At 43.4% G+C, this 18130-nt stretch overlaps 1 protein-coding gene across 4 annotated transcripts; it reads left to right on the top strand.

Annotated features, from left to right (window-relative positions):
• Positions 1–4: 4 nt before the first annotated feature.
• PIGX (phosphatidylinositol glycan anchor biosynthesis class X) lies at positions 5–17362 on the top strand. 4 transcript variants are annotated; one of them, XM_077291229.1, is made up of 7 exons: positions 5–155; positions 595–670; positions 3627–3684; positions 7899–8040; positions 8697–8907; positions 11696–11796; positions 14325–17362. In XM_077291229.1, exons 2-7 carry the CDS (start codon positions 601–603, stop codon positions 14490–14492), a joined length of 750 nt encoding a protein of 249 aa, XP_077147344.1. In that variant the 5' UTR covers positions 5–155; positions 595–600; the 3' UTR covers positions 14493–17362. The 4 variants fall into 4 exon arrangements, with proteins under 4 accessions (XP_077147344.1, XP_077147343.1, XP_077147342.1 ...); XM_077291228.1 differs by having other exon boundaries at positions 145–297; XM_077291227.1 differs by lacking the exon at positions 5–155 and adding an exon at positions 165–277.
• Positions 17363–18130: the final 768 nt, after the last annotated feature.

Raw genomic sequence — 18130 nt, 5'->3', positions numbered from 1 at the left:
AATAAGTGACGGGACTCCAGGGCGGCGTGACAATGGTGTGTCCGTGACTACTGCGTGTTTATTTCGCACAGGCACCGTCCTATACATCTATGACGGGTCCTTAGGAGGACCCCCGTGGAACGCGGAAGTGGCTGCAGGCTGAGCAGAGGACATTGGTCGGTGGGTGATGACTGCTGATGTGAGCAGAGGCTGCTGTAGCTGCTGGCCCTCTGCGCATGCGCGCTGTTCAGTCCTGAGCAGGCGGGAAGCATGTGTAACGTGTGAACGTGGCTCTAAGGTCCTGGCTGAAGCGTGACGGTAGGGAGTCGGTTTTTTAGTTTTCTTATTTTTATCCCTCCGCTTAGAAATAATCTTGTATTTTTGCCCATTTTTTTTGTACATGAACTAAACGGGCGTGTGACCGAGGCCTGACTGACATGGTATACCTGGTGTGCACATGATAAGCAGCAGCCAGGCCTTCTAGGCGGCGCCCTCACTATGCCGCCATTACATGCTCACTATGTAACTGTGACACAAGGGACACGTGAATTTTGTGTAAATTACGTTTTCTACCAATGGTCCGGATTAAACATTTTCTTCCTTTTTTTTTTACAGATTGACATGTCGAAATCAGCGGAGACTTTGGTGTTCTTCACACTGATAAGCTTCTTCTGTTCTGGGAGCAGTACAGGTAGAATGAAATATTCTGGCATTACGGGGTGACAGTGAACTTCTTAGTACATTTCCTTTTTTTTCATTCTCCATATGGCGGCACTTGTCCCTGTGGCTCTGTGTCTGGAGCTGCGCCACCATGTAGTGATTGTGTGAGGTATCATACTCTGATTCCAGGGGTTGTCTGTTCATCTGTCCGGTCATAGGACATGAAGTGTCATCACTACGAGCTCGGTGGGGTCTGACATTGCTCAGCGGCCTGATGTAACCATTGTATAGATCTGTACGGCACAGCTCCATTCAGGCTGCCGTCACACTAGCAGTATTTGGTCAGTATTTTACATCAGTATTTGTAAGCCAAAACCAGGAGTGGAACAATTAGAGGAAAAGTATAATAGAAACACGTCACCACTTCTGTATTTATCACCCACTCCTGGTTTTGGCTAACAAATACTGATGTAAAATACTGACCAAATACTGATAGTGTGACGGCAGCCTCACTGTGTAGCAGCCACTGCCGAGTCCAAGAGCTGATCTGCAGGACCCAGCAACGTCTGCTACACACTGAATGGAGCTGTGCGATTCAACGTGGCTGTAGATTTGGCTTTCTGGTGCGCTGACAGCCAGCGATGCGCCACATTAAAGGCCCCGTCTCACATAGCGAGATCGCTGCTGAGTCACTAGTTTTGTGACGCAACAGCGACCTCAGTAGCGATCTCGCTATGTGTGACACGTACCAGCGATCAGGCCCCTGCTGTGAGATCGCTGGTCGTGTCGGAATGGCCTGGACCTTTTTTTGGTCGTTGAGGTCCCGCTGACATCGCTGAATCGGTGTGTGTGACACCGATCCAGCGATGTCTTCACTGGTAACCAGGGTAAACATCGGGTTACTAAGCGCAGGGCCGCGCTTAGTAACCCGATGTTTACACCCTGGTTACCAGCGTAAATGTAAAAAAAAACAAACAGTACATACTCACCATCTGATGTCCGTCAGGTCCCTTGCCGTCTGCTTCCTGCTCTGACTGACTGCCGGCCAGAAAGTGAGAGCAGATCACAGCAGTGACGTCACCGCTGCGCTCTGCTCTCACTGTACGGCGGCACTCAGTCAGAGCAGGAAGCAGACGGCAAGGGACCTGACGGACATCAGATGGTGAGTATGTAGTGTTTTTTTTTTTTGTTTTTTTTTGGTAACCAGGGTAAACATTGGGTTACTAAGCGCGGCCCTGCGCTTAGTAACCCGATGTTTACCCGGGTGCTGCAGGGGGACTTCGGCATCGTTGAAGACAGTTTCAACGATGCCGAAGTCGTTCCCCTGATCGTTGGTCTCTGGAGAGAGCTGTCTGTGTGACAGCTCCCCAGCAACCACACAACGACTTACCAACGATCACGGCCAGGTCGTATCGCTGGTCGTGATCGTTGGTAAATCGCTATGTGAGACGGGGCCTTTATTACGAGGCTCTTGCCTCTTCCTAAATTGGTGCTTCTTGCTTGAGCTGGCTTGAAATTAGGTCATTTCAGATGTCTGGTTGGTTTTCTTTTGCGTGAAAAAAAAAACCAGACTGACTTTCATCAGTGGTCAGTGTATGTGTCAGCTTCTACCATCAGTGATTTTTTTCATATGCAATAAATAGAAAAAAACATCATGCGTTTTTATGAGGGGATCACTCCTAATGGCGGAAAAAGTGCTAAAAAAATGCTCAAAAGAATCTTTTAAGTTCTGTGGAAAATCGACTTGTCGCTTATGTGCTCAGGCTTCTGAGCATCTTTTAAATGCTTCAAAAAGATGATTGGAGAAAAGAGAGTGTAGTCACTTCTGAAGTGGCCCCAATCAAAAGGCTGCAAAAGAAATGCTTCAGGAAATTCAATCCCCCAAAACCTCCCCAAAGAAGGAACAAGTTAAAGGACCCATAGACTTGGATGGCTCAGAATTTCATCCATGGCTCAGAACATAAACAGATATGTCTCCGTGATTTTTTTTTTTTGCAGATCTCCAAAAAGACATGGAAACCGCTCCATAAACTATAGTAGTTACGCGTTCTATCTGTGAAAAACCTGCGTAACACTTGTATGTGAAAAATGGGCGTCTGAATGAGGCTTAAGACTGACAAGCAACATTACATGCCAGACTTCATAAACTCCCCCTAAGTGCTCATTACTGATTTTGTTTTCTGTGTCTTTTTCGGAATACGCTGCTGCAGATGTTGATGTAGTTTTTTTACTTAAAGCCAGAATTGGCTCTAGGAGCGAGCAGTAGAAGACCCTCCTGTATATTTTCCATTCCTTTTGTATCCACTTGTGGATTTGACTCAGAAATTGCATTTTTAGATGCCACAAACTGCAGGTGGCGGATTTATGATGAGATTTATTACAGCAGAGGATCATATGTTTATGATGGAAGGATTGATGGCTTTTCAGGAGGAAAGATGTGACAAATGAATATGTCTCTGACTGTGTATTAAAGGAGACTTGTCCCGTTTTCTTAGTGCCCTGGGCTAAGACTGGACCCTGAAATGCCGGCCTTGGGGAATGTCCAAGCGGCTTCTTTCCCAAGGCGAAAAGGTTTCAGGAAAATGCAATGGTCGTTATTTTTAAGTGTCTCCACCGGCGCATCATTTGAGGTTTTTGCAGCAGCTCTGCCACCGCCATCTGTGCTCCATACTTTCCTGTATGTAGTGCTGGGGGCTTCCACATCAGTCGTCTGAAGTATGAGCATGTCCCTCCTTACAACAGTCTCAAGGTTCCTGAACCCTGGAGTGGGTAAAAGCCATGACGTCAGGTGGAACGTGTGCACAGCGATGTCATTACTACATTCTGTTACTTGACATTCATTTTTTGCTGCTGTTGCGGTATTATCTCTGCTGGAGTCCTCCTGATGTAAACGTCGTATGCGCTTAGCCCGACTATCATTGCTTTACCTGCTGCAAAGTTTGTTATCTTTTATGTAATATTTTATTATCTTTGTTTTTCAATTGCAGAAACTTTCTGCCCCAAGCTCACTGTAAGGAGAGAGATCTTGAAAAATGGTTTTCACAGGTACAGATTAATTTTAAGGGGTTATCGGAGGTTTTTACATTTTGACCTCAAACGCAACTTCTCCAAAACATTTTCTTCACCCTTTCACATTCCAGTACTATGACATCACTGTGTATAATATACAGGTGCTTCTCACAAAATTAGAATATCATCAAAAAGTTAATTTATTTCAGTTCTTCAATACAAAAAGTATATATTATATAGAGTAATTACAAACAGAGTGATCTATTTCAAGTGTTTATTTCTGTTAATGTTGATGATTATGGCTTTCACCCAATGAAAACCCAAAAGTCATTATCTCAGTAAACTAGAATACTTTATAACACCAGGTTAAAAAATGATTTTACAATCCGAAATGTTGTCCTACTGAAATGTATGTTTAGTAAATGCACTCAATACTTGGTCGGGGCTCCTTTGGCATCAATTCCGGCATCAATGCGACATGGCATGGAGGAGGATCAGCCAGTGGCACTGCTGAGGTGTTATGGAAGCTCAGGTTGCTCTAATAGCAGCCTTCAGCTCATCTGCATTGTTGGGTCTTCAATACTCCAATAGATTCTCTATGGAGTTAAGGTCAGGCGAGTTTGCTGGCCAATCAAGCACCGTGATACTGCTGTTTTTAACCCCTTCAAGATGCAGCCCTTTTTCATTTTTGCTTTTTTGTTTTTCGCTCTCCTCCTTCCCAGAGCCATAACTTTTTTATTTTTCCGTCAATATGGCCATGTGAGGGCTTATTTTCTGTGGGACGAGTTGTACTTTTGAACGACATCATTGGTTTTACCATGTCTTGTACTAGAAAACGGGAAAAAAACTCCGTGTGGTGAAATTGCAAAAAAAGTGCAATCCAACACTTGTTTTTTGTTTGGCTTTTTTGCTAGGTTCATTAAATGCTAAAACTGCCATGCCATTATTATTCTCCAGGTCATTACGAGTTCATAGACACCAAACATGTCTAGGTTATTTTTTATCTAAGTGGTGAAAAAAAATTCCAAACTTTGCTATAAAAAAAAAAAAATTGGGCCATTTTCCGATACCCGTAGCGTGTCCACATCTATGACATCTATGATTATGCCATGATGGTACACTCCTATTTACGGTCCCCTGATGAGCCCCTATACTAGGAGGGGGCGAAACGCGTAGGGACTTGACAAGGACGCTGAGACATAGAATGTCACGTATTCCCAGATAAGTTTACCCATTGTGGTGTCTGTAGCATGCTGCTGTCTAAAAATTTGTATTATGACATATTTTATGATATTCAGTTAAAAGATTATTGATATATTTCGCTCCATGGAGGAAGGAGCAAGGTGTGTATATTTATAGCATGCTATTATAAGATGCATTGATTGCTGAGATATACTAAAATTTCTTTTGGCTTGGCAATTTATCACACATGTAGACCTATGGTAATTTATCACTATGGTATAGGGAATGTGCTATTTACACACATATCTGATACTGGTAGAATTATCTACTCCCAGATAAGTTTATCTACTATATATTACAGTTAATAGACCTTATTTATTATATAGAGAACCCTAGTCCACATTTTCATCTGAATATAAACATATACATCTGTGGTTTACATGTGGTAAAGATTTTGTACCACCTATTTCAGCCTCATTGGATTGGCAAATTTTATTTCTGGCCCATATGTTAGGCAGAATACTCTTTAAGATAGATTACTCAGCTAGATCTCTGTTTTTGTGTGTGTGGTGTGTAGGGATCCGGGTTTGGGTAGTGATTAGGGCGTAGTAGGGACTTAAGGGACAGTCGACGCGGAGTGGGGGCGCCACATCGTGGTGTAGGGTGCTAACCTTCACTGGTAGGTAGGGCACAGGTCATTTAGGATTTCATCAGGGTTGTATTAGGTATTTGCCAACACTCTCCACCCCCTGCTCTTTCAGTCCATTGCATCGGACCACCAATACCCAGCCCTATTCCTTTTTTGGTGTTAGTGTTTATATTTGACTTTTTTATCTTATCCAATTTTAAGAGTAGAAATAAAAGTATCTTTTTAAGGGTAATTTTCTTTTGGTTTTCTATTTTAAGTATACCCTGATTGTATTTAGTTTGGTTTGTTACCTAAGTGTGGACAGGTGCCAAGTGCTCCTGGAGAATGACCTCTTGTGGTTTACCCTTCTTGTGGAGTGTGTCAGTGACTGCCTTCTGGACATCTGTCAAGTCAGCAGTCTTCCCCATGATTGTGGAGCTACTGAAACAGACTAAGGGACCTTTTTAAACGCTTATTAAGCCTTTGCAGGTGTTTTTTGTTAATCTGTTTTACAGAGATGATGACTTTTGGGTTTTCATTGGCTGTAAGCCATAATCATCAACACTAATAGAAATAAACACTTGAAATAGATCACTCTGTTTGTAATGACTCTATACAATATATGAGTTTCACTTTTTGTATTGAAGAACTGAAATTAACTTTTTGCAACCTTCAGCTGTTAGCTTCAGAAAGGCTAATTATCAAGAATAGAGGGGTTCCCATGTCGTATTTTTTTTATTATTTAAATAAATAATTTAAAAAAACGGCGTCGGGTTCCCCCCATTTTTGACAACCAACCTTGCTAAAGCTCACAGCTGGGGGCTGGTATTCTCAGACTGGAAAGGGGCCATGGAAATTGGCCCCCCAGCCTAAAAATAGCTGCCCGCAGCTGCCCAGAAAAAGCACAACTATTAGATGCACCAATTCTGGCGCTTTGCCCTGTAGCAGTGCCAAGTGGGGTGAAAGTTGGGGGGGTTGATGTCACCGTCAGGTGACATCAAGCCCCGAGGTTAGTAATGGAGAGGCGTCAATAAGACACCCCCATTACTAACCTCATGGTCACATTGTAAGAAAACACAGACACCAAGGATAAAGTCCTTTTAATTGAAAGAATAACACTGACTCCTTTAGTATTCACAATTAAACCATACTTACGACTTCACCGACCTAATTCCTCGGAAGCCCTCGTTCTCCTGTAATAAACCAAAAATCAAAAAACAATAATATACCATACCTGTCCGTCGTTCTCTCCCACATCGTAATCCATGTCTGGGGGCTAAATAGTTTTCATTGTGGACGGTGCCAAGATGCGATCGTCCAGGCTGAAAACCACTGGTGAATGGTCTGCTGAGAGCGCAGCCTCAGTGACTATAAGTGATGTCACTGAGGCTCCGTTCCCAGCCGGGACGAACTGCGGTGACCTCGGTGAGATCCCCGCTAGCACCTTGAGAGTAATTCAATTCAATGAAAGGACGTATTCTTGGTGTCTGTGTTTTCTGACAATGTGACTATGGGGTTAGTAATGGATGGGTGTCTTATTGACGCCTCTCTATTACTAACCTCGGGGCTTGATGTCACCTCTCACCCCACTTGCCACCGCTACAGGGCAAGTTGGAAGAGCCGGGCAAAGTGCCAAAACTGGCGCATCTAATAGATGTACCTTTTCTGGGCAGCTGCGGGATGCTATTTTTAGGCTGGGGGGGCAATATCCATGGCCCCTTATCAGACTAAGAATACCAGCCCCCAGCTGTCTGCTTTAGCAAGGCTGGTTGTCAAAAATGGGGGGGGACGCACACCGTTTTTTAAAATTTATTTAAATAATTAGAAAATACAGCATGGGGACCCCTCTATTCTTGATAACTAGCCTTGCTGAAGATGACAGCTGAGGGTTGCAGCCCCAGCTGTGAGTTTTTCCTGGCTGGTTATAGAAAATACAGGGGAGCCCATGCCGTTTTTTTTTTTAATTATTTATTTACAGCACAGGAGCGGCTGGTGAATTCTCCCATCCGCCGCTCCTACTCTCACTGTTAATAGCGGCAGCATGTGTCGGATGATGGGAGCAGTAGTCCCATCAGCTGATACCAGTGATCGGAGGTGAAGTTTATACCTCCGATCACAGCGGAGCACTCACGCTGTCTTCTGACAGTGTGGGAACCGCGGCTCTCTGACCGGCGGGGATGGTTACACCGCCGATCAGTAGCGTTGATTGTCGTGCTGTCTTTCACATTACAGCGCCGCAAACACTGGATGTTCGGACCCCCCATTGAAGTGAATGTGGTCCGGGTACTGTATTGGTTCCCGAACCCGAACTTTTTGTAACTGTTCGGCCGACCCGAACATCCAGGTATCCGCCCATCTCTAGTTGTGGGACCTTTGTTGCAAATGCTTATATCGAGGCAGGACATATGTGTGTAAAATCCGTGTGTTTTGGTGGTTTTAGGGATGTGGTGACCAGAGTGCAGGTTTCCAGCTCTGCAGAGCAGATGGACGGTTGCAGCATATTGCTCCGAGAGACGCTGCCATCGGGGCTATTTCTGGACCCCTATCAGCTTTCCTCCCTGAGGCAGCACAATCTAACAGAGGTGAGGTCCTGGAAGATGCCACCACACAGCCTTCTTGTCACGGATTTCACGAGATAAAATACAACCATCCCAGAGCACTGGCCAGCTCGGCCCCTTCTGCTCAGAGACTTCTTGTGGTGCCCTGCTGGCCAGCACTGGTAATGCAGAAAGTTCACCTTGGGACTGTTGAGGCCAATGATTGCACGTTATCCATTCTGCCATGTAGGCAAATATGCTTCATTCCTGCTACCTCCCCTGACAATTTTTTTTTTTTTTTAATCCACCTCGCGGTTCTACAAATTTGGGACTTTTTATTTCTTGCTACTTTTTATGGTCTTCATCAATAGAGCGTGGCTTACAGGGTAACAATACAGACCCCTCAGTGAGTCCGATAAGCCAAACCCCCTTGGAAAAGACCCGAAAAATCAGCATTTAAGAAAAGCGCACCATATGGCGGATTTATAAAAAACAAAATACTAAGGGGAGCAGCAAGAATAAAATATGAAGTGGTCACTTTTCACATGGTGACGGGTCCCCTGGACATCCTGCAAATCTAGATCATACAGGTTGGATGTTGTCGATATTGTAGCTAAATGCCGACATGTCTTTCTGAAAAATCCACAAATGGCGATTTAATGAGTTCAGTAGTTAAACTCTTGTGAATTATTCCGATTCAGGTGGTTTTGATGAGTTTGGTGGATTTGGAAGCTCCGGAGTACCTGTCCGCAGAATCGCAGGCACTGGTGTATATGGGGCCGGACCAGTCTGGGGCCGGTGGTTTCATCTCCTCGGTGCCAGTCCATGCCCGATACCACCGCCCATCAGCACAAGGCAGCGACGTGTCCATTGTTCTACCAGGACCCCAACTGCTCGTTCACTGCAGCAAAGGTAAAGTCACTAATGTAGGCCAAGCCGGAGTCATCCAGGGAACTTCAGCAGTATTTGGAAATCACTACGTGCACAAATGTCACTGATTCTGCTGTGTGCACCAAAATGGCGCAGATATTTACTAACTTACTAAAGGGGATGTTCAGCTTTGGAGACATCTTTACTTAATTGCATGTATTTAGGGCGAAAAATAATATTTCCAATTGAGTTCCATTGGAAATATTGCACCGTTTGGCTTTCACAGACTCTCTGTTTCTCTGCGCATTCATCTTTTGATGCGATCTTTGGTCTTAAATCAGCAGAGAGGAGCTCAGAAAAAGACTAAGTTAAAATCTACCCCATGAGAAGGAGCTCGCTGATGGATTCTCAGTTAACTCTATCTACAGCCATAAACAGACAGTGCAGCACGAAGACTGCAGAAGGCTAAAGTTTTAATGAAACCCAACTGCAAAAATGATTTTTAGCCCCACATACAGGCATTTAAGTAACCAAAAGAGCCCCAAAGGTGTACAACCCTTTGTAATCTTTTGGATTGTAATCTGAGTTTGAACTGGATCAGAATGGTAAGACTTGTTGGGTTTTTTTCCATAAAAAAGTACCTTTTTTATCATGCACATATGTATTTTGTTTCTTTATATAAAACTTTTACTCTAGTTGATTTCTTTCGGTTTTGCTTTAATTTCTTGCACTCAGTGACACAAGGGTGCAGCCTCCATTTCTTTGGGTTGGCGGGTGTCCATAGTCGGGCCCCGCTCCTGCTCAGCCCTTGCTCGCATTGACATCACTATGACATATGGCAAGGTTTTTTTTTTTTTAAAAACTGTAAATTTTTGTTACATTTTTCAGAATATAACAATTTAAAGTAAGAATTCAAAAATTCCAACAATTGCATGCAGAAACATTTCCCAAAGGACAATTTGAAGAAATGTAAAGGAGCTTCAAAGGCAAAATACACTCCCTCAGTGGTGAAAAACCAAAATGTAGATTGATACAGTAAATACTAGAACTCAGCTAAGCTTTCTAATACAGTTATATCTGACACCACTGTAAACTAGCTCCAATGATGAACCTACCAAATAATGCTTAAAGGGAAGGTGCCACCAGTTTTCTTGTAGTTTGTTTTTTTGTGAAATTAAGCTTAAAATAGTAAATAAAATGTATTAATGCAATGTTTGCACTGTTTGCAAACATTTCTATATGAAAAATATTATATATTTTCTTACAAATATATATATTGACCACTAGGGGGAGCATTTTCCATTTTAGACCTCAAGCAGCTATAGTAAGACTCACCAGCTTTACTGTTAGCTGGAAAATCTGGGCAGTGACTGCTGACATCACCATTTCCCTCCCCTTTTGGGTGGTCTAACATCCCTGGGGCAGAATGAAGAGCAGCATCACAGGGCAGAGCCATTTTGTGTGTGACTGCCCTGTGACCTGCTATCACCAGCAGTTACTGCATCAGGAGCACAGTTAGTTTATGTGGTGTGTATGGAGCAGCATTGTCTGTGCAGAGCTGTCTGTGACTCATCCGTCAGTAAGATAAGAAGGAGCTCCAGGTCTGCAGTGAATGGCCAGGCATTGTGGAGGGAGGGGAGAGATACAGTGTATGGCTGAGACAGGTGTCAGGTGTCACCTCTCTCTGCAGGCTGGGAATGCAGCTTAATGGAGTGAATGGAGCTCCTGTGATAGAGAGTAAGTGGAGCTTGGGCAGAGAGCACTGGGCTATAATAAAATGGCTGCTAGTCATACCTACAGCAGTGAGTTGTGCAGCCCACAGAGACGTGCCCAGCTCACTGCTAACACCTCTCCAATGTTAAAGATGGGGTCAGCGCCGGTCTATTATCTCCTTTGTCCATGGGGTGCGGTAAAATGACACTGTTAGTGCCCTGCTACTGCTGCAAAACCAAGATGTCAGCCCCCAGTTTCTTCTTTAAACACATATAACACACGAAATCTGTTTCACATGCATTTAAAACTTGGTTATAGCAGCATGTTATGCTACATTACAGTGATTTATTAATAATCTACAATCGCGGTACCTTACCTTTAATAACTGACTTACACATATGAAGACCAAACGGACGCAAGGTAGGATAGGGGGGAAGAAGCACAGGTCCGATAGTAGTAAGAAGAGAGAAGAAGGCGCCATTCTGAGCCCAATAATAGTCCCAAGGAGCCCTAACAGTGTCAGATCTGTCCACTCTCCCTCCCATCAAGGCCGCCATATATTTTATCCTACGAATGTCAGCAATTCTGTTTAATAAATGTTGATGAGGGGGGAAGAGCTATCATGCACCTTGCTGCGGTAAGCATGTGGAGTAACGGTCTAGCTGAGATCTTTCCCATCCCTTTAAGAGGGACGTTTAGAAGGTAGATATCTGTATCTAGCCCAGCCTCCATAAAGAGGACCCTGCGTATTAAGGCTCTTGCCTCCTCCCAAGACACGTGGTAAGGTTCTAATACTAGAGGTTAGGACCATCCTGAATTTTGGCGCTGGTGAGGATGGCTTTTATGCCTTTTTTGATCAAAAAGAGTGTTTACTATGTACCCTGTGATATTCATCTGTGCTATTGCTTTTACTTACAGCAGGGTTTATGTTCATTTAATTTCTATATTGTATTTTTTCTTTATATAATAGGATGTGACCTGGTCACTGTTAGTGCAGTAGTTTAGTACATCCATCTTGCCCCCAGTACATACGTGTTGTTGTTGGTCAGTCTGACCACCCGTAACTTCTTTATGTTATTGTTTTTACTCGTGATGCTATTTTTTATTCCTTGTGTAGACTTCCTTCTGAGCGGCTGCTTGGATTATCCTTTAGTTGAAGCTCCTTGTGTACCTTCTGGTGCAGTGAAATGCCAGTGGATGAACCTGCCTTACGCCGAGGTCGGTGCCAGTCTTTGTGCATCTCATACTGCTTCTCTTGAATAGTTTGTCAACAAATCTTATTTTATTCTCTCTAATAATTACTCTCTATTCATCGCTGTGTAGTCAAGTTGGGGCTAGGCAGGAAACTAGAGCATGGGAGGCAGAGGCTTGGGAAGTGCTCTGGTCACACCCAGGGCACTTTATCCTCATTTGTATTTTAAAGGGAATCTGTTTTTGCTATGTAATCTGAGAGCAGCTTGATAAGGGGGCTGAGAGCCTGATGCTAGCAATGTGTCAATTATTGGACTGCTTGGTATAGTTTAAAAGAAATCCCTGTTTTATCTGTAGGAGATTGTCACTAGAGGACTAGTAAACCTGCTGCCATGTAGTTCTCCATATTCATGAGCTTTGTATAACCCGCCTCCACCACTGATTGGCAGCTTTCTGCCTATGCACAGTGTACACATGAGGCTGCCGATCAGTGGTGTGGGCGGGGTTATACAGAGCTCTGCATTCAGAGAACTGCTAGATCTGCAGCAGATAAAATTGTAATTTTATCAAAATGACAGTAAGCAGCCCAGTAAGTGACACTCCACCAGAATCAGGGAATCTGTCCCTACAACATGCTGCTGTCAGATTACATAGCAAAAACCTGGTGACAGATTCCCTTTTAATTAAAACAGTGATTTCTCAGGCAGGAAACAGACTGCATCAGTGAAGGTGTGGATGATATTATGTCTCAGAGAGCAACATGACCATACAAACAGGTTGGGGATGGTGGACTGTTCTGATTGTTTCCCTTTCAGCCAAGTCATAGATGGCTACTAATGTGGATACTTCCTGGTGCAGAAGAATAGTAAATTGCCAATTTCTCCACTGGTAAATAAATAAAAATGTATTGAATGGAAACAGGGTTGTTCTGCCTTTTTGTCTTTTCATGAAACATATTTGTCCTTAGGCTAGGTCTGTTATTACAACTCAGTGCTATTCATCTGAATACCAACACACATTATCTGGACAGTCCTTGTAGTCAGACAAGTAAGCAGGCTGCTTTTTCTAATCCCAGACAACACCTTAGGACAGATCTATGAGCTGACTTTATAATACAAATTGCATACATTATTAAGCAGATCTCTTAGACCTGATGATGCTGGTGTGCTGACTTTGAAAATTCATGTTTGAATGGCTGCATTATCCTGATATTAAGATGAGCTTTTTCTGAGTCCAGCTATAGAATGAAATAACTCAGGATCCCATGTATTCGGCCTCCATACTCCCAGCTTGACTGAGTTCTGCAGATTGTACTAATCAGTGCGAGAGCTCAGCAGCGGCAAGGGAGGAAGTAGGTGGCTGTGTGCATCAGTATTAGGCACCCCTGCTGCCCTGCCTTCATCATGGGGGTCTACTGCACCCTGCTAGTGCATTGGTAATCTGACCTGGTGCTGGGAGGAAGGTCACTGAGGAGCTGTCAGTCAGGCTAGGTGGGCAAGATTGGGTTAAACTTTCAAAAAAGATTATACAGCCACTCTGTTATGAATTTTCAAAATAAATACAGCAGCCTCTTCAAGTCTAAGATCCATTTATTAAAAGTATTCCACGGGAATAGAAAAAAAGAAGGGAAATGTGACTATAAATAAATGTCTTTAGTTAGTAAATCACACTCTTCTGTCTAGTGGGGTAATCAATAAAGTATTAGGGTAAGTTCACACAGGGTGTTTTTGCTGCATTTTTTTCTGCAGCATAACCTGATCTTCTTGGCAGGAAAGAAGCTGTGTCAAAAACACAGGTTTAGGTGCGTTTTTGGTGTGTTTTTTTTTCCTCTTTGTCCATGCTAATATCCTTGAATATTCAGCAGCAAATAATGATACCTGTGCTTTTGCTGCGTTTTTTCAACACCCATTCAAGTCAATGGGTGAAAAATGCTGAAAAAACGCTGAAATTGACATGCTCTATGTCCAAACAAACGCAGCAAAGCACAAAATACTGATCACACTAAAAACCAATGTGTGTGCCTGAGGTTTCTGAAACCTCATAGGCTTTGCTGGTAATGGAAAAAGCAGCTGAAAATTAGCATAAAGAAACGCCGCAAAAAACGCAGCAAAAACGCCCTGTGTGAACTTACCCTTAAAATGGCCAACATCGACAGCTGCTGTGACCTGTAACTAGCCTGTATCACGTACGGTCACGCTATTACAGGTCACAGCAGCTGTAGTCTCTGATGACCGCCTCTTACATGATGGCATCCATGGCTCCTCTTGTGATTAGCCAACCTGGCGCCACATCACATGTGCATCATGCTGCCACAACGATGAAGTCATTCCAGGCCGGCTAGTCGAAATGAGCTGTGGATGCTGGGACGTAGGGCGTGGTCCTCCAGGCTCCCATCCCGCGCCCGATTGGACCGGACCCTGTGAGTGGATTTGCACCATCTCTGCTGGTGACGGATATTCTTACAATTTGTTGCGTTACAATAGACACATCCACACTTGTATTCGTCTGATCGCTGTGGTATTTCTGAGACTGATGATACTGTTGTACTTACACAGGTTACAGAGAAAATTGCTGTCCAGGTGCCAGTGGGCAGAATACAACATGGAGCCGCCGTCTGCATCATTACTGTCGCTGTCACACTGTTTTGCACTGGACTGATACTCACATCAGTGTACAATCACAGAAAGATTTACGAGTTATACAAAGACCCCCAGAGACGTTAGATCTTGTCCAAATGAACCCCCACCTTTCCCATACGCTGGAACACTGGGCTCGGCTGAACATTCATGTTTCCATATGAGAATGAGAAAGCCACCGCCAGACAGCTCCGGCAGCAGCTCTTGTCCTGGGGAATGACAGAGGCAGGTGCTAACATTCAGGCTGCCCGACACTCCTCTCCCCAACATCATCTGACGGGAAGGTCCCTACACACATGAGACCGGAGTCTCCGAAATGGGATGTGCTCAACACCTGGATGACAATGCTTCTAATATCCCAGAAGTTACAAAGTACTCGATGGGATGTCTCCAGAAACCCGGGGATATCCAGTCGGCGGAACAGAAATGAGCAATGGAGGACGATAGTGTTGTGTGTTACTTTCACATATGGAAATGGGGTTTATAATGGTAAATCCTCATGGATTTATGGTAAAGTAATAACTCAAAGTGGAGTTTAAAAAAAAGAAAATCATGAAACGTAGCCTGGGTTTTGTAATGAAATATAATGGTGTCACTGAGTGAGGAGGAGATGGGACGATGGTACATGACCACATACCGCCATGACGGCTCATGCACACGTCTAGGGTTTGGCCGTACAAGATAATCCGTCAGTCACCAGCGTTTTTGATCAAATGGTGAAAAAAAAAATTATACCTTGATTCCAGCTCACCTAGTTGGTCTATGCTCATCCACCAACCTCGCCCTGGCCTCACATCAAGGAAAATAGAAAAAATTGGAGTCCGGCTCAACAGGACTGGATTTTACTTTTATTTTTATCTTTCAAAAGAAAATATAATGCATACAAAAGAAAAATTTACACAGTCGACGTGACCCAGTTGATGCGTTTCGACTGCATTAAGCAGTCTTACTCATGACTATATTTTCTTTTTAAAAAGAAAAGGAACCCGATGTTCACTCCTGGTCTGGACTCACGTTTGTTCACTTGGTGGATATTGAGAGGGATTACCACAATAAAACACTTGTGTGACCCTTTCGGTGTCCTGTTGGACAGAGCAGAATTCGTGAGGAAGTTTGAACCCCCGATTAGAGAAATAATGCACATTAATCAGATTTTGCACTTTGCAGGTAGCCTAACTCATGGTAAACGCCCCGTTCCTGTTTCTGGTTATGAACAAAAATGCCTTTCAGACCCAATGGGAAGGGGGGCAATATCTTTGCTTTATTCTATTATAAACCCACCCCATGATATGAAGAAGTTGGGTTTCATGAGACGGTGGGAGGAGGAGTTGGGTGTCGAGCTGACGTTGGAGAACTGGAGGAGGTGTTGTGACACGCTAACTAAGGGTAGTCACCAGTCATCTTTAGTGGAAACCTCGATCAAGGTCCTTCATAGGACTTATCTAGTGCCAACTAAACTCCATAGCATATTCCCCAATGTCTCGAATTTATGCTTTCGGGGATGTAACCTACCTGGGGACATGAAACATATATGGTGGACTTGCCCAGTGGTGTCCAACTTATGGCAAAAGATAAACCTTCTAGTTGACCAACTGGCGGGGAAAAAAACCAATCTGGACGCCTCTGTTTTTCTGCTGGGGGCGAGACACCCAGCTCTTCCTAAAAATCTATTTAAGTTGGTTTCTTCTCTCTTTATGGCTACTAAAATTCACATTGCTTCGAAATGGAGGAACCCCACGTTGTCGCTACGTATGGTTACGGAAAGGATGAATAACATTATGTTCTATGAACGCATTGAGGCCACTAGAAATGATATGTGGGATCAGTTCTTTAAGATATGGGGCCCTTGGATGGATCTGCAACCTAATTTACACTTGAGTCAGACTCTTCATCTGTCCCCCTAGCAATTTGATTCTGTGGGGATAACGTTTGTTATAAATTAAAAAGTAAATACAATTTTCTCTTTCCTTCATGTTCTTCCCTTGTGTTGTTTTTGTCTTGTCCACCCTTGTATCTATAAGGAATATGTGTTCTTATATTACTCAGTTATAGACTCACCTGCGAGGGAGTTCATTTACATTGCAATTTCATTTTATGACTGTTGATGTTGAAATTTCAATAAAACTTTTTTGAAACTAAAAAGAAAAGGAAAATCCAGTCCTGTTGAGCCGAACTCCAATTTTTTTTCTATTTTCCGTGAAAAAAAAGTGTTTCTCACCAGGCTCCTAGCCATCAGTCTGTGGGGGCATCCCAGTTTTTTTTTTCACAGACCCATAGACTTTCATTGTCATATCAGATCAACATAGGAAATGTCTCCTCGAATTTGAGCGGGTCATGCACACGTGAAAGGGCCCCTAGACTATCATGAGTATGAGTGCCATCTGAAAAACACTGATCTCACGTGTACGTGAAAAACTGATGCCTGAATAAGCGCCAAGGGCTCATTCCGATGTCTGATAGTTCCTCGTACTAGAAAAGCAGACTGATTATTCGGATCAGAGTTTGGTCCGAGTGTCATCTGTGTTTCTCGTACGGATAAAAAAAAAAAGTTTCTTGACCGTCTCCTTTCTGATAGTCTGGATGACATCCGAGTGCAGTCCGATTTCTTTTACCCATATACTTGCATCGCCAATTTGATCCGACCCTTGATCCAAGATGAAAATTGTACATTTCCGCTGACTGCTCGCTGCACAAACCATCACGGACATGTAACTGGCCTCACAGATTCACAGGTATGAGTGCCAGCCATGAAAATAACTGGATAGCCCTCATATACAGAAATCAGACGTCTGAATGAGGCCTAACAGAAGGAAATGTGGCCTTAAAGCCAGGTTCAGATGAGCGTATTGTCATCTGTATTCCGTCCGTGCGCCGTCTGTCCCTCTGCTTTATTTTACATCTGCCTGTCATCTGTTTTTATACAACCAAAGTTAATAAAATTCACAAGACTAAATTCAGTTTTCCAGGTTTAGTAACTGGCATGTAAGAAGAAATAGCCATGAAATCTCACGCCATACACATGATCCATTTGACATCTGATTTTTTTTTGTGCCCCCATAGATTTGGATAGGCGAGTCTCATCCAAAATACGGAAGAGAGACTCGGCCTGTAAGGAAAACCTGACCTTGAACAGCCCTATTAAATCACATTGGTCAGTGTGCGAATTTTAGGCTATGTGCACACGTTCAGGAATTGTCGCGTTTTTTCGGTTGTTTTCCGCATAAAAAACGCTAAAAAAAGCTTACATTAAGCATCCTATTACTAGAATGCAATCCGCAATTTTTGTGCACATGTGCACATTTTGTGGAAAAAAACGCATCGCGGAAAAAAACGCAGCATGTTCATTAATTTTGCAGATTTTTCTCGGATTTCCCACTATATTATTATTGCATTGGGAAGCTCCGGAAAAAAAACGTGAAAAATCCGCACAAAAAAACGCGTAAATACTCCGGCCGGATTTCCTCAGGAAAATTCTGCACACTTTCCTGAACGTGTGCACATAGCCTTAAAGTCATGTTCACACACTCAGTATTTGGTGAGTTTCTTACCTCAGTATCTGTAAGCTAAAACCAGGAGTGGGTGATAAATACAGAAGTGGTGACGTGTTTCTATTATACTTTTCCTCTGATTGTTCCTCTCCTGGTTTTGGCTTACACGTACTGAGGTAAAATACTGACCAAATACTGAATGTGGCCTTACTTGTCTGAACGGCATCTTCTCAGACC

Source organism: Ranitomeya variabilis, chromosome 2 (assembly GCF_051348905.1).
Source record: "Ranitomeya variabilis isolate aRanVar5 chromosome 2, aRanVar5.hap1, whole genome shotgun sequence".
Classification (NCBI taxonomy): domain Eukaryota; kingdom Metazoa; phylum Chordata; class Amphibia; order Anura; family Dendrobatidae; genus Ranitomeya; species Ranitomeya variabilis.
Note: the sequence above shows the minus strand (reverse complement) of the source record. Positions and strands in the feature narration are given on the sequence as shown.